The sequence below is a fragment of the Bidens hawaiensis genome, unplaced genomic scaffold (genome assembly GCF_021521415.1).
Source record: "Bidens hawaiensis isolate Kalapana, Puna unplaced genomic scaffold, B.hawaiensis_p1.1 tig00025810_1, whole genome shotgun sequence".
Lineage (NCBI taxonomy): Eukaryota > Viridiplantae > Streptophyta > Magnoliopsida > Asterales > Asteraceae > Bidens > Bidens hawaiensis.
In genome coordinates this window covers 240,490-265,891 of record NW_027494146.1, presented here as the reverse complement: position 1 = coordinate 265,891, position 25,402 = coordinate 240,490, and the positions used below count along the sequence as shown (strand labels likewise).

Sequence of the window (25,402 nt, the reverse complement as noted above, 5' to 3'; positions counted from 1 at the left end):
TTTTTGTTCTAAAATATTTGTATTAATACTTTGAAATTAAAATTTTACATCAAAAATTACAAATTTATATAAAACAATTAAGATGTAATTATAATATATTTTGTAAATACCCAGCCAATTCAACTTAATACATACATTTTTAAAAAATAAATTTAATAAAAATCAAATGGGTTCCCGAATCCGACCGCTTTAGCTAAAGAGGTTTGCGGGTTCAACCCAAAAATGATGTAAACCCGTTTATATCAAACCCAAACCCGTAAAAATCGTGTTATGGTCTTATCGAATTTTCGTGTCCTATCAAACATTCACACCCCTGTATTGTTTTAGCGTACCACGACTACCTTTACTTTTAGATTAGTTTATTTTCATAGATAACATATTTCTCTTATTTATTTTTTTATAATTTGTAATGATATATAGACTAAAAGTTGGTCCTATCTACCAAACATGGAACAAATAAATTACAAAGTATATGGTCTTGGTCCCAAATGCATCATTGTGCATGTTAGTGGAAAAGCTTTAATTTTAAAAAATATAATTCCAAATAAATAATTCAAAGATGATTCTTCCCATTTTATACTTTCAAAAACATTCTAGGTAATTATTATTAATATTAAAATTTCCTGTATGGAACCACTTCACAATAAATAATACACGAGAAAGGAAACCTCTTTTTAAGGATGTCATGGCAGGCTATTAAAATTGGACCGGGCAGAGGCTATCAGACCGGTTAAATCGGGAACTGGCTTGTCTAGCGGTTCATGACTCACGAGTGGCAACTAAGGTGCAAACAAGCCGAGCCGACAGAGCCTGATCAAGCTCGTTTTGACTTAAAGAGCTCGAGTTCGGCTCGTTTTGAGTTCTTTAACTAAAACTCGAGCTTGACTTGTGATTTGTGTTCATTCTTTTTATATATTTCTAATTTATTTTATAGATTTAAATAACATGAATTATATGATGATTTTTTTTGTCTCATACTGTTTAGTTTTGTTGGTCGTTCAAAAAAATATGTATATATTGTTTATTACAAAAATATATATTTTTTACATTATATAAAAAGTATTGAAATAATAGGTTCGTTTAGGCTTGCGAGTCATATTGAGCTTGAAAAGTGAAGCTCGGGCTTGTTATCATACAAGATTATTTTATGGCTCGAGCTCAGACTCATTTATAGTTTTTAACGAGTCGATTTCAAGTAGCTCATTAGCTGACTCGACTCGGCTCGTTTACACCTCTACTACATGCTATGATTGTAAAATTATGAATGCCTACGAGTGAAATTGTCATCTTATATATTTTATTATCTGTTATATATCTATAGTGTTTATATAGAGTATTTTATTTATTATAATTTGAGAAGTGTAACGTTTAAAACTTTAAATCATGACGGCGGTTGCTCACACAACGGTCCGAATAAAAATGAAAAAGTACCGGCCATTTGTTTTCAGCCACTAATTCGGTTGTGGGTCCCACTTTTTAAGAAGAAATACTAACACCACGTAAGCATTTATTTTTAAAACCATAAATTATTGAGTAATTACGTTGAAATATTAATCTGTTGTTAGGTCACTTTTTATTTAAATAAATAAATGATTCAACTATGATAAGGAGACAGATAAGCGGACAACAAGTTCTGTTCTTGTTTGATTGATTAAACTAAATAGAAATAAATAGAAATATGGGTGAAATTGGTCGTGGATAAGAGAGCCTTCAACGCTTATGGTGGTGCAAGAATTGTTTGAATGTTTGGAGATACTACCGGAGATGGTTATGAGTAGAATGAAAGGGTGTCGTTGAAAATGAATCTTTTTGGGTGGAAAGTTGAGACGAGCAAGATACCTACATCGGACGCTTTATGTAAACAGAGGGTCCTAAAAGAAATAAGATGGTGTCTGTTGTATGAAGATTCGCTGGAGTCAGTAGAACGCGTCCTATTAGGCTATTATCATGTTATGTGGATTTTGTTATACAACAATTTTTAAGTAGTTGGTTTAGTATTATGCCAGGTTAAGATTTTGAGGTGAAAGATTTACTAAAGGTACATCTTAATATGAGGGCCATTGAAGGCAACCGACGAACAACTCAATTGGTCATTCTCTCACAGCATGCTGGTGCTTATGAAAGGCCATGAATGAAATATCGTTCAACAAAACACGGGCGCCGATCAATATAATCAAGGAAGATATTAAACGGGTCACATGTCTATGGTGATGAGTAGGAGACATGGTGCTTTTTTCCATTTTGAGTAATCACTTTGTAACCATGATGGATATATCGTAATTATGTGTGTTTTTAATGTGTTATCGGGGCTAGCTACTTGATAGTCTTGTGAGCCGTTCAATATTTCAACCATATAAGCATACTATACATAGCATATATTGCTAACCATAAGAATAAGTTGTGATATCCCACATCGGTTAGGGAGAAGAACTAAGGCTTCTTTATAAGAAGGTGACCTTTCTTATCATAATGTGTTTTGGACGCTTAATGGTTGTGGATAAGAGGAGAACTCCACAGTTAAGCGTGCTCAGATGAAAACGTATTACATAATTAAACAATAAAAATTGAATGACTGGTTTAATTTACACCACCCGTTAATTTCAAACCACTAGACCCCATTTTTTCCAAACCGAACATCAATTATACCGACCGACTTTTTTCATTTAAACGTTTTTAATACATTTCATCGGACCCACTACTCAAAACTCAATCATTAAACTTCTAATAATTATTAATTAAAAAAGGAAAACAATTACTCACATATTAAAAGTTTTGAATTAAATATAGTATTGCAACCGAGCCAAGCTATACGTAAGCTACTTAAGTTTGGATTAAAAAAAAAAAAACTCAAAAAAGCCAAAAATTTTTGAGCTCGAATTTTGTATGTGAAGCCTGTTTGGACTCATCATCCCTTAACAAGCTGTATGTATTTTTATGTTTTACGTTCTTCGGACTTCTATGAATTAATTTCACACTGCACAACCAAGCTCGAGTTGAGCGATGGATTGTGTAAAATACTACACGAGCTAGTACCAAGTTTAGGCTCATTTAAGGTTTTTACAAAATGTATAAAAATTATTAAAACGTATATAAATTAATTAATAAATAATAAACGAGCCAAGCCAAGTCGAACCCGAGCTTGAATAAACAACTTATAAGCCAAACTCGAGCTTTAGAAAAAACTTGACCGAGCCGTGTTTTTTAGATTGAGTCTTGTATGCGAAGCCACGTTTGGGCTATTCAACTTTTAGCGAGCCTCATGTACTTTTTTTTGTTTTATCTCCTTCGTACTTCTACAAATTAATTTCACACCGCACAGCCAAACTCGAGCCGAGCTTTGGCTTGTTTAAGGTACTACATGAGTTCATGTCAAGTTTAGACTCATTTAAGGGTATTCACAAAATATATAAAAATAATTTAAAAACATATATAAATCAATTAATAAATAATAAACGAGTTGAGATCCAGCTCAACTAAACATATCACAAGCTGAACTCGAGCTTTAAAGAAAGAGCTTCAACAAGCCAAGTTAGAGCTCAAGCTCTCGTAAATTAAAAGATGTCGAACTCATGCCTAGTCAAGTTCCGGCTCAAACACTTATCCTCTCACCACAAATTTGATCACAACTCAACTTGGCTCATCTATACCAAACTTAAATGTTTAGTTTCCAACTTTCCACTATAAAATGCCACAAACACTTATCCTCTCACCACAAATTTGATCACAAACTCACCTTCTAGAGAGTGAAAGTGAGTGCTTAAACAAATACAAATCAAAAACCACAACAATGGAGGGTAAGGAAGAAGATGTTAAACTTGGAGCCAACAAGTTCTCTGAGAGGCAACCCATAGGTACCTCAGCACAAACTGACAAAGACTACAAGGAGCCACCACCAGCACCCTTGTTTGAGCCTGGTGAGTTGTCATCATGGTCTTTTTACAGAGCTGGGATTGCAGAGTTCATAGCCACTTTCTTGTTCTTGTACATCTCTGTGTTGACTGTTATGGGTGTGGTCAAGTCTCCTACCAAGTGTGGGACTGTTGGGATTCAAGGGATTGCTTGGGCTTTTGGTGGTATGATCTTTGCACTTGTTTACTGCACTGCTGGTATTTCAGGTATATTATTGTTACTATTAATTTATTTTCTTGAAATTACACTCTTTTTTTTTTTGGTTTTCTTGATTTTTTTAGCCTAAGTTTTTATTTTTAGTTAAAATTTTGCCTCAAATGACATGGGTTCTTCAAGATTTATCTTTATGTGAAATGGGTTCCTCAAGATTTGTTATTAAAACCCTTTGTTTTCTTGAAATTATTGTCTAAAAAATGTTTTTTTTTTCTTGAATTTTTAGTCTTAAAAAGTTGCTATTTTTAGTTAATTTTTTTTACATTAAATGACATGGGTTCTTCAAGATTTATCTTAAATGAAATGGGCTCTTCAAGAATGTTATATTTTTGCTGAAAATACTTGTAGTTTTTGTTTGTTTGTTGCTTTTAACCTTTAAAGTTTACATTTTTACCTAAAATCTTGCCTCAAATGACATATGGTTCTTCAAAATTTCCCTTTAAATGAAGTGGGTTCTTTAAGAATCCTTTGTTTTTGCAAAAATATAATTACAGTTTGGTGTAAAACAGAGGGAAAACATGCTGTGATGCTTGCAGTTTTTGTTTTTTTGCTGTTTTTAACCTTAAATTTTGCATTTTTACCTAAAATCTTACCTCAAATGACATGGGTTCTTCAAGATTTACCTTAAAATCAAATGGGTTCTTCAAAAGTCCTATTCTTTTTCTAAAATTCTTTATGTTATCTTGCTGTTTTTAGCCTTAAAGTTTCCATTTTTACCTAAAATCTTGCCTCAAAATTTACCTTTAAATGAAATGGGTTCTTCAAAAATCCCAACTTTTTGCTAAAAATACCAATAATTTGGTGTAAAACAGGAGGGAATATATATATTTTTTGGTTTGTTGCAGTTTTTAACCTTAAAAGTCTCCATTTTTACCTAAAATCTCACCTTAAATGAAATGGGTTCTTCAAAAATCCCATCTTTTTGCTAAACATACTTATAATTTGGTGTAAAACAGGTGGAAAAACATATATTTGCTGTTTTCTTGTTTTTAACCTTAAAGTTTCCATTTTTAACCTCAAAATAGCATGGGGTTCTTCAAGATTTATCTTAAAATGAAATGGGTTCTTAAAAAATCCCATCTTTTTGCTAAAAACACTAATAATTTGGTGTAAAACAGGAGGACACATCAACCCGGCCGTGACATTCGGTTTGCTACTAGCTAGAAAGTTGTCTTTAACCAGGGCACTATTCTACATGGTGATGCAGTGTCTTGGAGCCATATGCGGTGCGGGTGTGGTCAAGGGGTTCCAGGGCCGGCACCAGTACACTGCTTTAGGCGGTGGAGCCAATGTTGTGGCCCATGGTTACACCAAGGGTGATGGTCTTGGTGCTGAGATTGTTGGGACCTTTGTCCTTGTCTACACTGTTTTCTCAGCCACCGATGCCAAAAGAAGTGCCAGAGACTCACATGTTCCTGTATGTGTACTCTTCCTCTTGTCTATTCCATGCTTGTGCATATTAATTGTTAAATGACTAAAGTGCCCATAAAATTATTCAGGATATAAAGTATAGACAGAAAATAAGTTAAGTGATGCTATGTCGGATGATAATAATCCATACCGCCAGCGATGAAGACAATATCTGAAAAGTAGTTTGATTAGCATTAATAAATAATTGACTGCTTTTTATCTGAATCGGAATATTGTAAATTGTTTTGAAACGAAAAAATTAAAGTTAAAGAATGTTATTGATCATTATGAAAGTAAGGATTATTGTAGTTGTTAAATGTCTAAAAACCCAAAAAATTATGTATAGCATAGTTATAATCAATCAAGTCATACCCAGTGGAAAATCCCGCCAATAGCAAAGCTATAATTTGGGTATGGGGAGGGTGGGATGTAGGCACACCGTACCTCTATCCAATAGAATAGAGAACATAGTTATAATATAGATAGAAAATAAGGTTAGATGAACCTTTCTTTAAAATGTAATTTGAATTTTAATAGCTTAAACTACAATGATCTAGCGGTGATAATGAAGAAAATCTCGGTTCAATGGAAAAGTAGTTTCGTCTGTATTAATGAATAACTGAATGATTTTTATCTGAATCAGAATATTGTAAATTGTTTTGAAACGACACAAATGAAAGTTAAGAGTGTTACCGATCATTATGAAAAGTGACCATTGTTATCGGTTGATGGGAATTATTAAAAACTTAATTTTATTTTTTTTTAAATAAATACTAGAAAAAGAGGATATAAATAAATAAAATATGAGGAATGATGGAAGAGTAGTAGGTTTGATGCCTTTGTGTCTTCTTTTGTCTTTGCATACTGCGTATTCAAGTGAAGGTGATTTGCTTCCATGTGCATATATTTCCAAGTGTTTTGATACTTTTTATTTCAAAGTCATATGTTTTTGAACACTTGTATAGTTGTATCTCATGATGGAAGTTGTACCTTTCTTTACAGTTTGTCATGCTAAAAAATAAAAAGTAAAAACTTAATAAAGTTATTGAAAGTTGGAACTAGTGGGTGACTATATCATGCTTTAAAAGTTAAAGTTATGCATGCTATTTACCTTTTGTTTGACCTTGACTTTGACCATATTTGTTGACTTTTGTTGAAATGAACTATGCAGATTTTGGCTCCACTCCCAATTGGATTTGCTGTTTTCTTGGTCCATTTGGCCACCATCCCCATCACCGGAACCGGTATCAACCCGGCAAGAAGTCTCGGCGCAGCCATCATCTACAATAAGGACCATGCTTGGAATGACCATGTGAGTATTCATTTGACTACACTTAAGGACCATTCTAGGGGTGTTCAAGAACCGAAAAAACCACTTTGAAACTGAAGAAGCCAAAGTGAAACAAAATCTGATGGTTTGGTTATATATTTTTATGAAAACCAAAAAAAAAAAACTAACCGAATTTATAGATTTTTTATTTTATAAATAATTAATAAAAAATTTAATTAATATTTAACTCAAATCTTCTAGCCAGTTGTATTTATAATCAATTAGTTATTAGTTATTAGCTTACAAAATGATTTAGGCCAAAATTTATTATTTTTAGGCAAAATAAAATTTTCAAGATCAAATGGCAAAACCGAAAATGGAAAAACCAACCCAAAAACGGACCGTGACATTTAGCTTTCAACATATTAATCAAGATTTAATTTTGATTTCGTCATCAATCCATAAATTGAACTACATTTGTTTTTCGATCTTTTTGCAGTGGATTTTCTGGGTTGGTCCGTTTATTGGTGCTGCACTCGCTGCTTTGTACCACCAGATTGTTATCAGAGCCATTCCGTTCAAGAGCCGATCTTAAATAAAAAAGAACCTTGTATTTCTTTGTTTTGTTGTTTTTCTGCTATGGATTGTTGTTGTCTACCCAAATGTGGATTTAGTGTTTCTTTCTTATTTTGTAGCTTTTGGTTGATGAATGTGTGTAAATTACCCGCATGACCTTTGCCTTGGTGTTGAATACTTGAATCAATGTTAAGTTTAAAAACGGAATGCTTTTTTCTCGAATGTGTTTTTTGGTTTTGGACGCTTTGAGCCTTAAATGACCCTTTACCTGATTATAAAACCGTGTCTTTATATTGTTTCGAGTGGCAGGCGCTATGAACGATCAGTGCCCTGTTTTATGACCTATAAATTTTCCGGTGGTAGTAAAGGTTAAGACGATCATGACTGCAACTAATTACATATTACATTAATAAGTGGTGTTTATATCGATACAAAAGGTAAGCAGGCAACAGGTTCTGCCGCCCGTAACGCTTTTGGATAACAAACAACACTAAGTCGTTTAAAATAGCATTCATATATCGTGGGGATGACCTTTTGGACATGACTAAGCAGCTCTACAGTCTCATGCGCTGGTGCTAGGACCAAAAGTATCAAATGGGTTGTGAAAGCAATTGAACTCGCACCAGGGGCTAGGTTGGATTCAAAGAGATGGCGTTGACGTTTCTATTTCAAGCCATACCCGAAGATCTAGTTCTCCAAACGGCAAGTTTTGTTGTAGCAAAGCCTGTCTCGGATGCACTGAAGCAAGACCATCTCCGAGAAATGCTATAAAAATTTTGTCCAAGACGAGTATAAATTCGTGCCTTAAGTAAATAAATTCGATAACTCATATTAAAAGTAATAAACTATTTTACTATTGTATATGTTTTGGATTTTGCGTCTGACTTATTGGGTATTTTTTAAACAAAACTTTTAATTGGGCCTAATGCAGTTTCGGGCCTTAAGGCGGTCGACCTCCCTGCCTTCCATAGTAGACGACCCTGCATTGAAGACAAGGTTTCTAAGGTTGGGTTCGATGAAGAAGGCTCGCTTTTAAAATTTTAAGAGGGAATTCGAGGGTTTGCCAATGAAAGAAGAGGACTCGGTTGACACCTTTGCGGGAAAACTAAGCGGGCTAGTTACCAAAGCAAGGGGGGTGATTTTTGGACTTAATCGGGTTGTTCACATGTGAAATAGGCTGGTGAAGTAATAGTGTGCAAGGGGTGTTTTAGTCTTTTAGCTAATTGGTAGTTAAGTCTTTAATTTGTTTAAGTGCAGGATTAAGATAACTGCAACAAGTAAAACTTTTATTATGACAACATACAAACCACAAGGACAGTTTACATTTTACGGTCGCTAAATAATTGCGACGAGTAGAATTTATAGTGCCGACGCTTTTAGTGTCCGATCAACCAAATCCGCACTAAAATCCCAAAATTTCTTGACGAACTCCGGATCATTAACAAACCCGCTTGAGCTTGATATATTATTATCCGCCCAATACTCGCCACTAATACCCTTAGCACCCGGGTGCAACGCCAGATAGCATGTAGTAGACGCCCCCTAAACACACAAACCAAACAAACCTTTAGCGACACCATTACAATCGATTTATCGCTACTTAAAGTACAAGCATATTTAGTCAACAAAAACAAACCTGTTCCACATTCTTTAAGAAAAGTCTTACTATGTATCCAAAGACCACTGCACAAAAAAGAAATAATAATAAACTGTCACGAAAAGATGATTTTTAGTGACACATTATGCTACTAAAGTAAGGCTGTTACAGGTCGTGCTTGCGGACCAGCCGGTTCAACCCGAAACAAATCCGAACACTAACCGGGCCCGAATATCATATCAGACACGTGAACCCAAACTCAACACGCATAGTCGCTTGTTGACCCAAACACGAACCGTTTCCGAAAGTTTCACATTTTTTTGTTATTTCACAAAATAATACTTTAAAATCATAGTTTTAAAACAAAAAATATAGAAATTTACATATAATTACATTTTAATTATAAAATCTTATGTCAGTTTTCTATTTAGTTTGAAATTTTGGTATAAAAAACTCAGTCAATTTAATTATTACATAAAACATATTTTAATTTTAAGAAATAAATTAAAGAAATAAATGGGCCAAACGGTTCAACCCACGAACCCGGCGGGTGCAGCCCGAATCTTTTTATACCAAACCCAAAACCGAGATTTTCGTGTCAGATTCGTGTCTTGTTTTCAGGTCATATCAGAATTCCACACCCCTATTCTAAATGTCAAACAAGCTATTACATCGCATCCAAGCCGTGTGGCGTGCAAGATTTGTCGCGATAACTCCCGGGTGGAGTGAATTTACGGTTATATTCACACCATCTTCCTGTAAATTTTATGTAAATACAGATTATTAGTCAAATTGTCAGTATAGATTATTATCTGTCAATCTTTATTTTTTTGAAACCGAAAATAACCTTGAGTCGCCTTGCGAGTTCCTTTGCGTGCAAAGCATTAGCAAGCTTAGATTGCCCATACGCTAGTAAAGGAGTGTAACTGTCATATTAAGAAATTCATACATTTAGCGACGGATTTAAGTCGCGAAAACAAATAGTGGCAACTTAATTTCGCACGCACCTCTTTTCGTCGTTAATTTTATCGAACTTAATCCCTTCTTTATAACTCATCTTATGAAGCTCCGACGACACAATGACTATCCTACCCTGCACTCCCGACTTCTCGGCAGTGTTTTTCATCGTTTCCAATAATCCGTTCGTCAAATGGAAGTGACCGATATGGTTCGTCGCAAATTGTAGCTCTATGTTGTCCTCTGAGAGGCTGAATGGTGGTGCCATCATCCCAGCATTCGCACTATAAACACCAAATCGTCGTGTTTTGGTCAGCGGTCGTCTAGGGGAGTGAATAAACGAGCCGAGTATGGGCTCGTTTGGCTCTAGCGCAGCTCGTTTATTATTTTTAAATTATTTAAGTGTTTATTTAAATATTTTTATAATTATTTACATATATATTTATAATTAAATTTTTTTATATAATATAACTTATTTATTTTTAACATAATTCTCAGCGGTGTAAATGAGCCGAGTCAGCCCAAGCTTGACTAGGCTCAAGCTTGACTCGCTTAACTCATAGAGTGTGTGAGCTCGGGTTCGGATCAAGCTCCATTTCTAAAGCTCAGCTCGGCCCGTGAGCCTTTTTTCAAGCTCGAGCTTAACTCGGGCTCGTTTTGTTTACTACCTCTTAGTTAATTTATATATATATATCTACAATTTATGTATTTTAATTAAAAAGTTTGCATTACATAATATATATTATTTAGTTATATATAACATAATTTAATATAGTACATAAAAATTATATAAGCAAAGCTCGCAAGTTGGCTTGAGCTCGATAAGTACAGCTCGGGTTCTTTTATTAAAAAGCTTATGTTTTGGGCCGAGTTTGTTTAAGCTCGGCTCAATTCAAGCTTTTCTGCGAGTCTATCCTTTATAGCTTGCGAGCAGCTTGGCTCGTTTACACCTCTAATAGTTTTATATATAACAATATTTATCATATAAATATATTGAATAAAAGCTATATTAATTAAAAGCCCGTTTAGGCTCGCGAGCCAGTTCAAGCTCATTTATTAGATGAGCCTAAATAAAAGCTCGGGCTCGAGCTCGTTTAATTATACTTACATGAGGATATTAAGGGGTAAACCCGTCGCTTTAAATTCGGTCACAAATTTATTAACAGACTTGAGTGAAGCAACATCAAGCTCCATAACATCAATTTTGGCATTAGGGATCTCACTGATTAAATCTTGCTTGATTTTGTTACCCGCGGTGGTGTTTCTAACCGCCATAACTACATGTACACCGCGCAACGCCAGTATCCGAGCAGTTTCCAGCCCAATTCCACTTGTCGGGCCTAAAATTGTCGCGTGATGCACAAACGAATTAACACGCAGAACGGAAAACAAAAAGCAAGAACACGGCAATCTAAGGTGGTTTGTAGGCCTATAAATGAACCAAACGTTCATGAACGGCTAGTGAACTGTTTGGTGGGAAGTTCGTTTATTTAGAACGAACATGAACAAATTATTTTTGTTTATTTAATTAAATAAACGAACACGGACACACGTTTTGTTGGTTCATTTATGTTCTGTTTGTTTTCTTTTAAATTGTAATAAATACGTAACTAGTTATATACTTATATTTATAAAAAACATAAAAGGGGCTTGTTTAGCTTGTTTAAATTATATGCATACACACATATACATTGTTATGTTTGGTCAAAAAATATTCATTTGCGTTCGTTTAGGTTTGTTCTATTATGTTCGCTCAAGTTCGTGAACTGTTTGTTTAGGTTTTAAACAAATGAACAGCTCGTTTTCTTAATAAACAAGCATGAACAAAAAAATTATTCAGATATATGTTTATGTTCAGTTAAAGTTAAATGAACAAACACAAGTACACAACCATGACATGTTCGTGTCCGTTCAGTTCGTTTACAGGCCTAGTGGTTCGGTCAAGGTAAACTACGTCTCCGGATCAAACCCAAAAAAAAAAAAAAAAAACCCTAAACCCTAAACGCTAAATACGCAGAAAGCGTAAAAACCTGTAATAACTGCGGTGAGGCCATAAGCTTCAATTCCTCTAGTAACTTCTTCAGCAGTAGATGAAGCAGAAAAACCAGTAGCTCCTTTCCATGAAAGTATCCACATTTTTTAAGTTATTAGTATGGTTGATGATTGGATACTTCGATCAAAAAATATTGTGAGGTTGATGATATATAAACTAACAAGGTCAACTTTGTACACTCTTCCATGAGAAAAGTATCTCTTATGGTTCTATTTTTAAATAGTCATCAACTATCTTTTTATTTCATTTAAATTATTTTTATGAAAAAAAAAATCTGAAATTATTATTATTATTTTTTTTTGAAATATTAAATATATTTACCTGAGTATATATATACTCGACATGATTTTGATTTTAGTTACTTATTTTAAGTCTATACGGTGTATAATATACTGATTATATTCCTAGTTTGTATCAACTTGATTTATATTAAGCATATACAATATATATAATATAATACACCCAACTTATTTTAAGTGTATATCGTATATAGCATATACTCAACAGTCAACACCCAACGGGTAATTACCCGGTAGGTTTTGGGTCGGGTGTGTGACAAGTTTTAATAATCGGATATGAGATTGTGTTCACTTAAACTCGTCTCGTACCGACACATTGTAATCTCCAGTTAAACATTAAAACTTTCATGAACAAATTTTTTTGTTGGTTAACTAGAAAATTAGAAAATATTTGATATTTTTAGTTATATTTATACAATCTTGTTAGCATAACTTTATATATAAAATAAATTTTGAGCATGTACTCTATTATTAGGATCAAATAATTCATTTTATAAAGTACGTACCTGAGTCACCTTTTACTTTTATCACGTGAATTTTTTGTACTATATGAAATTTTTGTTGATAATTTTTAAATAATATAAACCTTTTTGTTTGGGTCATTTTTGCAAATTTTAATCAAGTTTTTAATAGTTTTTTGAAAATAAAATAAAAAGATATGTAAAATATTAAAATAGCAAAAGAAAATATATAATATGAGAAGTGGTATGGGAAAATACCATAAAAAACCAATATACTTTCTGTTTTTTCTCATAAAAGTCCTTCAACATTTTATTGAACAATAAAGTCCCTCTACATGTAAAGTTTGAACAAAAAAATAACATAACTTATAAAAACATATATTTTTACTTATGTGGCAAAATTTGACATGTAAGGGGTGCCCATGGTCCAATTTGATGGGAAATCCTGTGCCAAACCGTTATAACAGCTTTTGATTATCGAAAACCAAAACCGAACTGTTACAATTTAAAACCGAACCATTACAAATTAAAACCGAACCGTTATTAATGGTTTGATTTCACTGTATTTCTCCCAACTAACTGGATTAATGGTTGTAAATCTATAAATTCTTTTGCTATGATATTAAGAAAAAATGGTATATTGACATGCTTGCAAATCTATTAATGTTTCTCATCGATGCTTCGTGCTGTTATAAAAATGGGTTTATTGATTTGTATCCCATTTGCCATATTCACTTAGATCTCATCTGCTATGGATCATGAAGGTTAAATAAATACAACTAACATCCACAAACTAATATTCAATGATAGTTATTAATTAAAATTAGTTCGCAGTGTATGCAAAAAGAGTGAATCATGTGCAAAAGGATAAACCAATTTTGTACTTTTGGTTTGAACGGTTTCATGTTTTAAACCGAACGATGAACAAGAGTGACGTAAGCAAATTTTGTTTATTATTTTTTGTTTTGTACTTTTTGTGATGTGGTTATTGTTATGTTTATTTTGTTTTTTTAATCAATTCTAGTTATAGTTATATGTTTATAGCAAATTATAAGACAAAAAAATCTCAGTTTAAGCAAAATATTATTGGTTTTGCTATAACAATATAAGCCAAAACTTTGAATTAACATCATATATATTACATGTATGCGACACGACCTAAGAAAAAAATATATATATGTTTTTAGAAGTTATGCCACTTTTTTATTAAAATTTAACATGTGGAATGACTTTAACGTGCAAAAAATTATTGAAGAACTTTTGTAAGAAAAAACAAAAAGTATGTTGGTTTTTTGTGATATTTGCCCAAGTGGTATATAAATATATAGTTGAAAATAAATATATTTGTTTGTGACATAAAAGACAAAAATGGTGCAGTTGGGCCAGTAATAGCGACAAAAGGCTGTCGTTGGGAAATTGATGGGCCAAAACAAAGAAAAGCATTAGGGTCAGAATATGTGTACCAAACAACTTTCATCACATATATAATATTATTATAATATTAATATTATTATATATCGAATTTCTTAACTTTTTTTTCTTTAGTTAAATTAGAAAAAGTTTTTTATCGTAAGCTACAGTGAGTGTCGGTACGTACTGGTTCCGTAACAAAGAGATACGGTTTCGGTCAGTTATCTGTATTGTATCAGTATTTGTTTTTATGCTTTCGAACGATATAGAGCATGTGTCTATACAAGTTCGCATAAAATGTTTGAGGGGTAAATTTGAAAAGCGTTAAAATTAAACTATTATTTGTTAAAAGTGAAATAAGTACTTTGTCTTGAAATCTTGATCACCTCTTAACATCTATCAACTTTGTTTATTTAACTTTAACTAGCAATCTTTTATTTTATTTTTTCTTTCGCTTTTTCTAATAAATATATAAAACCACGATTGTTAATTGAGAATAAAAGATAAAATTCACAAGCAACTAACATAACACTTACTATAAAAATGAGTCCATTTGTCACTTAAGGTATTACTCATATTTGCAAATAACCATAAATTTAAACGGGCCGATCTTATAATCACTGAGGCTGGGTCGGCCAAATTCCCATTTGCTTATCATACACACCCAGACCCAGTCTTGCAAAGCACCAATCTTAGGCCCGGTTGAGCCCGGTCCGTTAACCGTAATGACATCTTGATGCAACTAAAGGCGTACAAAAAAAATGATTTGGACTTCCAAACCGGTTTCTAACCCGACCCGATACCACTAACAAAACCGGTTTGACCCAACACGCTTCTGCGTATATCGGTTTTTACTCCTTGCTGAAACCTGTTTTGACCCGACCCGATTTGAAGTAGTTAGAAAAACAAACCAAGCCAGTTTATACCGTTAGATCAAAACCAGCACTGTTGCATATTATTAAAATAAATATCATAATTGAAAAGATATACATATAACCAGTTCTGGGTACTGGCTTGGACCCGAGCCGGTTTCAACCCAACCCAAAACGATTTGTATAAAGTTCAGACATTTTCCTCCATAACCGGTTTATGACACGAACCGGTTTCAACTCAAGCTGGTTTTGACCAAAATTGACCGAACCGATTTGGTTTACAACCCGAATCGGTTTGGGCCCGTAACCCGGTTTTTCCACCTCATGATGCAACTATGATAAAAAAAAATTAAATAAAAAATAAAAGCAACCAAACACATGACAAAAACTAAAAAGAAGTTCCTCATAGATAAACTTTTGTTGTGCACAAAACATGGTTACATTCCTACCCTTACACAACTTTAACCAACTTTTTTCACCAAAATCTTGATTCTAACCTCTAAACATTAACCATCTTCTTCCTGTACCACCAACCATAACAAAAACAAGCTCGCCTGCATAACAAGTATGAGTTGTGTACACTTACTTTCTTTACTTTCAAAGCTATCCATCTGCATAATAATAACTGTACCTATACTTAATAATACCATCCCTTCTTCCACTTCACCTTCCATAAGGGATTATGACCATAAAACAAAAACATTTATATATTATATAGATATTATTTTTATTATTATTATTAATATTATTATTATTATTTTCTTTTACTCGACTAAAACAACGGTCGAACCAGACGAAGTTAACTTCACTCTCTGCGACTCATCACAAGCAAAGTCTGCTTGAAGTCAACATGCGGATACGGTTTCACATGATTACTCAAAAGCTGCTGAGAAACACGGTCGGCTAACACCGACTTCCCACCATATGTTTCCTTTTGGTTCCCTAAAAAGTCATTCTCTGAGGGAACTATCTCTTGGAAAAAGGGAGACCCTTGAGGCATTGCTCGAAACATGTCGGGCTTTGGGTCGAGATAGTGGGGCCCGTTAGCAGGCGGGCAGAAAGACCGGGTTGGAGACCTTGAAGTTAAGGGCAAGCCCGTGAACTCATGAGTGTACGGCTTCGACACCTGAGGGTAATACGGAAGGGGAAGAGCACCACCGCCACATGCTCCGGTTCTAGGTGTTGACGAGCCCGAGATGGCCCGTGGGCTTGATGTTGGAGTTGGGGAGAGTCTTCCACTCATGTTTGGGGACTGTCTTGAATGTAATAGCGGGCTGCCCATGTGAGAAACCGGGCTGGATATGTTACGAGGCACTTGACTTCTAGAGGGAAGAACCAAAACACCTTCAGGAGCATGTGCAATACCCTATAAAGTATAACCGCTAAAAATTAATAAATAATTAAAAAATAAAAATTTCCAAAAATATTAGGTAAAAAACTATACCAGAGATCTCATTGCATTTGTGATCGGGCCCGGGTTAGGTGTCGTCAGTCTTTCGGATGACCCAAAATTTTTAACGAACGGATGATCAAGAAGTTGGGTGGCGGTAGGGCGCTGACATGGGGCCCGCTGCAAGCATCGCAAGATAAAGTCTTTACAGTCATCCGAAAGACGAGCGGGAATTGTAGGAAGCTCCTTGCTGTTTGAAACTTTAAATAAAGCAGCAACCTTTGAAATACACATAAACAAGAAAATGAAATAGTAAGATTAACCAAACCAAGAATATATATTTTTCGGTTTTTACGACGTCTTTTAATGATTTATTTACTGACCCCTTCATACTGACTCCATGGCGGTTTAGTTGTCGCCATTTCAAGTACAGTGCAACCAAGACTCCATATATCCACCGCAAGATTGCAACCTTGTGAACTATGGTTAATAAGCTGAAACAAAGTAACTTAATTTAATATATGTAAACTAAAACCATTTTGATGGAAATTAAAAAAAATACTAATTAACTAACCTCGGGTGCCATCCAGTATGGACTTCCCTTGAATGACAACGCGCATGATGGTGCTGTAATCTGTAATATGCAAAAAGTCAAGAAACCAAAAAGACAGGTGACGATGTTAACATTGTATTTAGCAGATTAAAAGCATGTCTTACGTGTTTCGCCATCCCAAAATCGGCTAATTTGACACGTCCGTTAGGGTCAACAAGTAGGTTTGCTCCTTTAACGTCCCTAAGTAAACATAATAAAAATGTTGTCAAATTAAATATAAAATCTGCAGACTATAACAAGCGTAAGACATCACAAAATTATACTCACCTATGGACCGTTTTTTGAGCATGCAAATAGGCAAGTCCTGATAAGATTTGGTGAGTGTAACTTCGGATTGCGATTTCACCCAACTCCCCGTACTCCTGAAGAAGTTTATGAATAGAACCACCCGAGACATACTCCAAATATATATAAAGCTTGTCATCCACCTGATAAGTTTATAGCAGATCTTTAGAATACTTAAAAATATTATAACAACGAAAACGAATAAATTTAAGAAAATGATTTTTTACAGTCTCGGATCCATAATACTGCACAATGTTTGGATGTCGCAAACGACTCAAAAGTGCAACTTCCTGTCAATATCAAGAATACATGTTTTCAAATCAAGATTGTTTTTTAACGAAAAAAGGCGATATATAATTAAAGGGTGCACTAAAAAGACTTACTTGCCCCAACTGTTGGGCACTTTCTTTAGACTTTGAATCATCGGAGCATAAAGTCACCTCTTTCATTGCACACATCTCTCCACTTTCACTATAATTCATATATGAAACAAGTCAAAACAGTCAAAAAATCAAATAAGTCAAACAATGAATGGAAATAGTCAAATACAATAAGTTAATCACGAACCTGTTGAAACCAAGATAAACATGGCCAAATGAGCCACTACCAAGCAACCGACCCTTCTTCCAACGAGGACCATTGCTACCCAAAACTTCGGCTCGGTTCGGACTTCTTGGAACCGTTGGTGTGGTCCCGGTTGAATACGAGGGTGAATACGGGCCAGGGTTGGCCATGTGTACCGGAGGAAGAGGTAGCCGATGGGTTTGTTGTTTCCCATTAATGGCATCATCGGACCAGTTTACAGGCGAGTCCATGTTTGACCCACCGGCCCGTGGATGCAATGGCGTGACGGACCCACTTTGTGTTCTCGAGCTGGGACCCGCGCTGGTCATCTTAGGACTAGGTGCGGGTGAGCATTCAGGGCTACATCTACTGGGTTGCCACAATATCTGGCCCGTCATGTCTCCACCAACTGAATTATGACTTGAGTTGTGACCCGACCCGGGACTAGAACATTGACCTGATCCAAGAAAGCCCGCATCAGTATAGGGCCTACCAGCACAGAAGCCGGATGTCAGGGTCGGATCGGGCCCGTATGCCCTCATTGGGCTTCTAGATGGGCTGGACTTGGAACTGTCGGGTGCACTATAGAAAGCACCAGATTGAGATTGAGGTATCTGTAATTTCGCCATTTGGTGACCAAAAGGGCGCCGCTTTTGTGGTGGTGGGCCTGGTTGAGGGTTCACACTTGCTTTCACTGGCTTCATTTTCTCCCTTTTCCTTTGAGCTACATTAGTCACACGGCTAAAGATAAAAAGAAAAAAAGTGTTATTTACAAAAATAAAATAAAAATTATGACTTTACATAAATTAACAAACTTTGAATTAAAGAAAACTATTAGAGCATTACTGAAATAAATCTTGAAAATTATTGCACAAAAAAATACATAAAAAATCTTGAAAAGGATTAAAGAACAAATATTAAAAGTTAAAAACTGACCTTGACGGACTGTTTGTAGAAGTTTTAATCCCGGCTTCATGATCAGATGCTTGAGGACTTATACGCCGGGAATCAGCAGGGTCAACTTCATAACAATCACAATCACTATCACTATCATATGAATAGGTTGCCAAATTGCCTTCACCGCCTGCTTGACCAAGGGCATTTTGGGAATGATTAGGTGTAGGAAGCTGAAAAAACAACAACGGCGATGACCCTCTGGCAACTCTCGGGCTTCTTGAAGCCCGTTTTCCTGAGTCGACCAGAACAGCATCCGATAACTTTTCTGGAGGCGGTAGTGGATAATCTGCAAAACTTTGAGACCGGGCCGCTAGGGTTGTTGGAGTCGAAGCCCGGGAATTAGATCCCTTTTCAGAATAAATTTCACAATGTTTTCTTGATGAGACTTGTTTAGAATCAGGGCTTATTAGCTTTCGTTGAATCGAGCTGAAAATACCGCCACCGTTTGCTTTCTTTTTCGGTTCCTTTGACGAAGACTTGCTCCACCATGGAGACATGATTGTTGAAATTCGATTAGCAGATCAAATTTTTGATTTGAAGCGAAATCGGTTCTGCAATTTCTAGGTTACAAGTGAGAATTGGGAACAATTTTCTTTGAAAAATACCCCAAACATTACAATGGCTATATAGAGCAATGTTAGCGGCTGCTTCCGTAATCATGAAATAAATAGTACTTACTTGAATTACAGGTGCACCGATGGCTGCATTTAATAATTATACATTAAATTCGAGAACATAACCATATAGAGTTGCAAATCGTAACTATATTCGAATCATATCATATACTCAACATACAAAGCACCTAATGATAAAAGTCAAACTAAAGACGCGCGTGGTTTTCAAATTCGAAGTTTGAAAACCAAGTGCGATTCAAATTATTACTTCTACTTAATTCACTATATGATATTAGCATGATTATAGTATCAAGTGTGATTCTTGGAGATTTTTGTATATACATTTTTTTGGTATAATCAATAATGCTTATATATCACATAAAAGGTAGCGTTTACATCGAAACATAAGGTAAAGGGGCAACAAGCTCTACCGCTACCCCTTTATGTTCAAGAGTTTATTTTTTTAATTCGCACAAGTCATACGAGCGCTTAAAACCAAATGGCAAGCCCATATCTCACCATTTGATCCTAAATCCTCATGTACTAGAAAATTCTTAAGAGTGACGACATATTAGGATACACGTGTATCGCCTGCATGTTGTCCCGTATATCATTTCTTCTTTTTTTTTTCTTATTTCCTGTAGACAATCTTTTCCCTATTCAGTGATCTATTTGGTCCCTCAACTCAAGAAACACGTACACAAATAAAACTTTAAAAAAAAATTATTATGAGGAATCAAGATACACAAGTTGTTTGATGGCCTGATTTATAGAAAGAAAATAAAAATGAAAACTTTCATGAGATTCTTTACAAAAACAAAAAATCGTTCTTTTCTTTCTATAAGCAAGGAACGGATATTAATCATTAAATCCTTTGTATGTGACTCCATTAGCATCCGAATCTTCAAAACAACTAATAAAACCATTTTCCCTATTAAATTTTGCATAAAAGATATTAATCATTAAATCCTTTGTATGTGACTCCATTAACATCCGAATCTTCGAAACAGCTAATAAACCATTTGCTCCATTAAATTTTGTATAAAAGATAAAATCTTCAATACACTTAATTCTGTATGAAAAACTTGTTTATCAACTTAACATGTTAGCCGAACTACCATTTTAAAAACAACTGCCACTTTTCTATTTAGCCTGATATATACAACATATACTGACCAACTAAAAGCACACCAACGTTATATAAGCATACCTAAAATTTAAAACTGAGCAAAAAAAAGATGCATTCTGTGGTTTTAAAGAAAACACAACATCAGCTCATTTATTATATTAATTAGATACTTTTTGAAAACATACTATGTCCTAATCCTGTGGCTATCCTCTAATGCCAACATTATGATTAAAAAAGAGTGTTTACCTATAAATTAGGTGAATCATAGAAAATGAAGTATGACCTGTGTTGTTTCCAGAAAATTAAAAGCGTTTAAACTGTAACCGTCAAAAAGAATACTTTTTCACTTCAAAAGATTAAAAACAAACAGTTGACTTGTGAAAAAATAGCCCGCACGTGCACGAAGGTTAATTACTGAAATCAATGTTTTAGTTTACTGAAATCAATGTTTTAGCCCTGCTTGTGGTGCGCACATATGATGTATATATGTGTGAACCCTCGGGTGGGCAAAAGTGAAATTGCACTAATTTTGACGTTATTTTACTAATCTCGTGAAAATAACGTTAAAAGTGACGGACGGTTAATCAGGCATCATGTAGTGGCGTTGATAGCCGAAAGACAAGGGTACATGCACCGATCAGCCGGTGTCCCGATGATTGAGTGCTATGTGCCTTATGTCCAAGGCTTGATGCAAAACTACTATCGAGCCGGGGGTCTCACCGAAAGCAGCCTCTCTATCCTTATAGGGTAGAGGTAAGGCTGTCTACATCTTACCCTCCTCAGACCCTACCATAGCTTTGCTATTGGTGGGATATACTGAGTACGATGATGATGATGATGATCATGATCTTGATTCTTAACTCATACCGCCAAAACCTAACATCTTCAACTTCCATTTGATTGATGTCTACTACCAACCCTAATTTCTCAAATTAATATTTTAGTCACCAATCATTAGTTCAAGTAAACACACGCTCGCAAAGCATATCAAATTCAACGGTTAAGATTTCACTTTAATCATCAAATCAAGCGAAATATAAAAACCTAATCTCACCTATATTTAACATCTTTTCAAGATTACACATCAAGCATATGTGTTGCACCTTACCATAAATTGTTCATGACCAAAATTTGCATAATAATCAAACCCCTTAAATCCCTCTAACATATACCGAAATAAAAAATCAGAACTTCTGATAGATCTAATTCTCAAGCACCTATCATCTAAAACACGCATTCAAGACATTATAAAAACAACAAACACCATCAAAACCATTAATTCTTGTAATCTTGCACAAACCACATGCAATAAACCATCATCAAGAATCAAAATTATCAAAATTCAACGCATACCCACAACCAATTTCCCAAAAGGGTATCCGAAAAATAACATTTTTTGTTGAAACTCACCGAAAAATTTACACACACAAAACAACCTAAAACTGAAATAAACCCTAAATCTGCAACTGATTCATCAAACAATCATCATCTAAAACACACATTTACACTATAAAACAATCAAACACCACCAACATATTCCCACTAATTACAACCCACATGCACAAAACCCATCATCAAGAACCAAAATCATCAAAATTTAAAACACGCCCACATCCAATCACCCAAAAGGGTATCCGAAAAACAACATTTTTTGTTAAAATTCACCCGAAAATTCAACACCCAAAACTGAAATAAACCCTAAATCTGCAACTGAATCATCAAACAATCATCATCTAAAACACACATTCTCACCATCATTAAACCAATCAAAACCATCAATTCTTGCAATCTTGCACACACACACCAGCATATTCCCACTAATTACAACCTACATGCACAAAACCCATCATCAAAAATCAAAATTATCACAATCCAACAAACACCCACAACCAATTTCCCAAAAGGGTATCCGAAAAACAACATTTTTGTTCAAATTCACCTGAAAATTGTAACACCCAAAACTGAAATAAACCCTAAATCTGCAACAGATTACCAAACCATTTGTGGGTTTTGACAGTTATGTGATCCTTTGTACATCAAACCATTAAAAACCCAAAATTTATATGTTAAATCAAAAGAAACACTCACCGGAGCAAGAATTGCAGAAACCGGCGGGAAGTTTACAGCTTTTTTACAGACAGAGAAGTGTGTCAGTTACCGAAGAGACGCTGAAGAAAATAAGAAGAGAGGATATAGAGAGAGAGAAGCAAGAGAGAATATACATACATATACACATATACATACACAGTGTGAATTGGGATTTTGTAGGGGTTATTATATTTCCATTTATTAACTACAGTCAACTCCATTGTAGTTTAGTTTAATTACAATTTGCTACCTCTTATGTTTTCATCATGTGTATGTATGTTACACAGGTTATAAGGGTCTGGTTAATCGGGTTTTGAGGTCGAGTTGAGTCGAACAAAACATGTAAGATAAGGTTTTTCTTACTGACTGATATTATCTGGTTTGAATGTGTTTTTAGTGCATTAGTGAAAAATGAAAACTTTCTATGATATCACATGTCGGAGATTTCTTTAACTACAGTGAACCCTACAATGGTTTTCAATTATCATATATATATATATATATATATATATATATATATATGTCATATGGGTTGGGTTGAAATGGTCGGGTAATGTGATAGAAGTGATTTTATGAGTATTGAAATTAAATGAGTTAGATTGAGTTGAACTGAACGTGTAACGTAAGGTTTCTTGTACTGACTGGAAGTAGTTTACGAATGTGTTTTTGGTTGCATGAGTGAAAACTTTCTATGATATCACCCGTCGAAGATTTTTTAAACTACAGTCTGCAATCAACCCCACTGTAGTTTTCATATATGTATGTCATACGGTTTGGGTTGAAATGGTCGGATAATATGATAGAAGTAATTTGACAAGTTTTAAAACTTGACGAGTTAGATTGAGTTGAACAAGAAATGTAAAATAAGGTTTCTGATACTAACTAGTATTGTTGGTTTTGTTATAAGGAGGTTACGAATGTGTTTTTTTGTTGCATGAGTGGAACTTCCTATGACAGCCTCTCGAAGATTGTTCACGCTAAATCACGCTTAAATGTGAAGTTATTATCTCGTATGCATTCAATGCGACAAACGAATGCATTTGTGATACATGAGGCGAAAATTTCTTATGCTCAAACATTTATCGTGTAGATAAGTCAGAATATAACGATGTGAGATTTGTGTAAGGTGTCATAAACAGAATATGAGTGGCTTTGGTGTAGTTTGTAATATTCAGTCTGCTATACCAAGCTACCAACATATATTGTTCGTCTTGCTTGTGAAGTGATTACAAGTATGTTTAATTTTTTGTTGTTGTCTAGGTAGAAACTTCTTAAGTGATCACCTCATCGTTGATTACTTACACTCAAACTATATCATCTTATCTACAATCAATGTACTAAAATGTGTTAGTAGTGATTGAGCATGAGAACTTTTATTGTTTAATATCGTTCATGTGTATAGAATACAAGTATATAACATAATGACGTGGAAATCATCTAAAGCGTCACGCAGTTACTATAAACAATACCTAACTCGATTAACCTGCTTATAGTAAGCAGAGTAAACTACGGTTTTTTACCCCATGTCTTGTTCAAATTTCAAATTCCGGTCCAATAGGTTTTAATTCATATATTCAATCCCTATTCTGTCATCTCATTACAATTAACTCCACTTAACTAACATCGTGTTAATTGTAACAAAAATGAAAGACTGAGTGCTAAAAATACGAATTTTAAACTATTGGACTAAAATAACAAATTTAAACAAATCAGTCATAAAAACCTGATTAAAAGTGTAAACATGAAGATTGAGCTTGTTGTATTGATACCAATATAAAATATGTCATCTAGAAACAAACTTTACGTTATAATACTATGTGGGAAAAAGGTAATATTGTATTATTGTACATAATTAGCCAAGTATGCAATTGAATTAAAGGTATAAAGTCACAACTTTTTCACACTGAACAATATGTAGTTTCAACTTTTGATAGTAACAAACATATACTATATACTAATCCAATTCCCAAAGAGATTAATGTAAATCCACAACTTGAACGTGTTTATACATCAAAGTGTTAAATTCAATTGTTTCATATGATCTATTGTTAAATCGGGTTTTTTTTTCATGTTCTAAGTTCATAAACGTTATGCTCATTTTAATTCGACAAACTTGTAGTAAATAGTTAGATAGGAATATCGCGTTTGTTTTTTTCAAATGTGTCAAGTGTCGAACAAGTTTGTAACGTACATAATATTTATAAATTATTTTATATTTTTGAATAAAATGACAAAAATTAAAAAAAACTACACTAAAGAAAATCACCTCTTTAAGAAAATTAAAAATAAACTATTCAATAAATTTTTTTCTATAATATATATAAACCAAAACCCTAAAATCCTACATGTCGCGATGTGGTCACTCCCCCCCTTTTTTGAAAGCAACCAGATTGCTTGATTTTTAAATGGAGGTCTCTCATTGATTTAACCCAAATTCATGGGTATGGGTTTTACCAAAACCACATAGCTCTTAAACGGGTTATAACATCTCATTAAATTAAAAATTAATCTTACCAATTATTTGAAATGAAAATATCTAGATGGTGTTTCTTGGTTAATCATCAGACTTTAAGTCTGTTTCAGTTTAGCAGATTCGTGTCAGCAGACTCGTGATCTGATCAGCAAACTTTTAAGTTTAATTTATTTCAGTAGACTCTTAGTCTGATCAGCAATCTTTTGTGTTTGATTTAATTCAGCAGACTCTTGGTCTGATCAGCAGACTTTAAATCTGATTC

At 34.2% G+C, this 25,402-nt stretch overlaps 3 protein-coding genes across 3 annotated transcripts; 1 reads left to right on the top strand and 2 right to left on the bottom strand.

Annotated features, from left to right (window-relative positions):
• Positions 1-3,775: 3,775 nt before the first annotated feature.
• On the top strand, positions 3,776-7,454 carry LOC143572362 (aquaporin PIP1-2). Its single transcript, XM_077057548.1, has 4 exons — positions 3,776-4,115; positions 5,241-5,539; positions 6,704-6,844; positions 7,302-7,454. The coding sequence occupies exons 1-4, from the start codon at positions 3,788-3,790 to the stop codon at positions 7,395-7,397; spliced, it is 864 nt and encodes a 287-aa protein (XP_076913663.1). The 5' UTR covers positions 3,776-3,787; the 3' UTR covers positions 7,398-7,454.
• Positions 7,455-8,643: 1,189 nt separating this feature from the next.
• On the bottom strand, positions 8,644-12,121 carry LOC143572361 (short-chain dehydrogenase TIC 32, chloroplastic-like). The gene is made up of 7 exons (XM_077057547.1): positions 11,963-12,121; positions 11,041-11,272; positions 9,983-10,216; positions 9,823-9,901; positions 9,647-9,731; positions 9,015-9,061; positions 8,644-8,920 (listed from the first exon to the last, which is right to left on the bottom strand). The coding sequence occupies exons 1-7, from the start codon at positions 12,066-12,068 to the stop codon at positions 8,738-8,740; spliced, it is 966 nt and encodes a 321-aa protein (XP_076913662.1). The 5' UTR covers positions 12,069-12,121; the 3' UTR covers positions 8,644-8,737.
• A 3,695-nt stretch (positions 12,122-15,816) lies between these two features.
• On the bottom strand, positions 15,817-19,344 carry LOC143572355 (mitogen-activated protein kinase kinase kinase YODA-like). The gene is made up of 10 exons (XM_077057541.1): positions 18,816-19,344; positions 17,883-18,620; positions 17,699-17,786; positions 17,543-17,605; positions 17,298-17,458; positions 17,135-17,210; positions 16,992-17,051; positions 16,801-16,911; positions 16,472-16,696; positions 15,817-16,393 (listed from the first exon to the last, which is right to left on the bottom strand). The coding sequence occupies exons 1-10, from the start codon at positions 19,331-19,333 to the stop codon at positions 15,833-15,835; spliced, it is 2,601 nt and encodes an 866-aa protein (XP_076913656.1). The 5' UTR covers positions 19,334-19,344; the 3' UTR covers positions 15,817-15,832.
• Positions 19,345-25,402: the final 6,058 nt, after the last annotated feature.

Coding starts and splice junctions, on each gene's coding strand:
- LOC143572355 (XM_077057541.1), bottom strand. CDS start 19,333: ATGTCTCCATGGTGGAGCAAGTCTTCGTCAAAGGAACCGAAAAAGAAA. Junction 18,621..18,815: donor TCTACAAACAGTCCGTCAAG/GTCAGTTTTTAA, acceptor TTTTATCTTTAG/CCGTGTGACTAATGTAGCTC. Junction 17,606..17,698: donor GTGCCCAACAGTTGGGGCAA/GTAAGTCTTTTT, acceptor TGATATTGACAG/GAAGTTGCACTTTTGAGTCG.
- LOC143572361 (XM_077057547.1), bottom strand. CDS start 12,068: ATGTGGATACTTTCATGGAAAGGAGCTACTGGTTTTTCTGCTTCATCT. Junction 11,273..11,962: donor CCTCACCGCAGTTATTACAG/GTTTTTACGCTT, acceptor CGACAATTTTAG/GCCCGACAAGTGGAATTGGG. Junction 9,062..9,646: donor CCACACGGCTTGGATGCGAT/GTAATAGCTTGT, acceptor TTTTTTGTGCAG/TGGTCTTTGGATACATAGTA.
- LOC143572362 (XM_077057548.1), top strand. CDS start 3,788: ATGGAGGGTAAGGAAGAAGATGTTAAACTTGGAGCCAACAAGTTCTCT. Junction 4,116..5,240: donor CTGCACTGCTGGTATTTCAG/GTATATTATTGT, acceptor GGTGTAAAACAG/GAGGACACATCAACCCGGCC. Junction 5,540..6,703: donor CCAGAGACTCACATGTTCCT/GTATGTGTACTC, acceptor TGAACTATGCAG/ATTTTGGCTCCACTCCCAAT.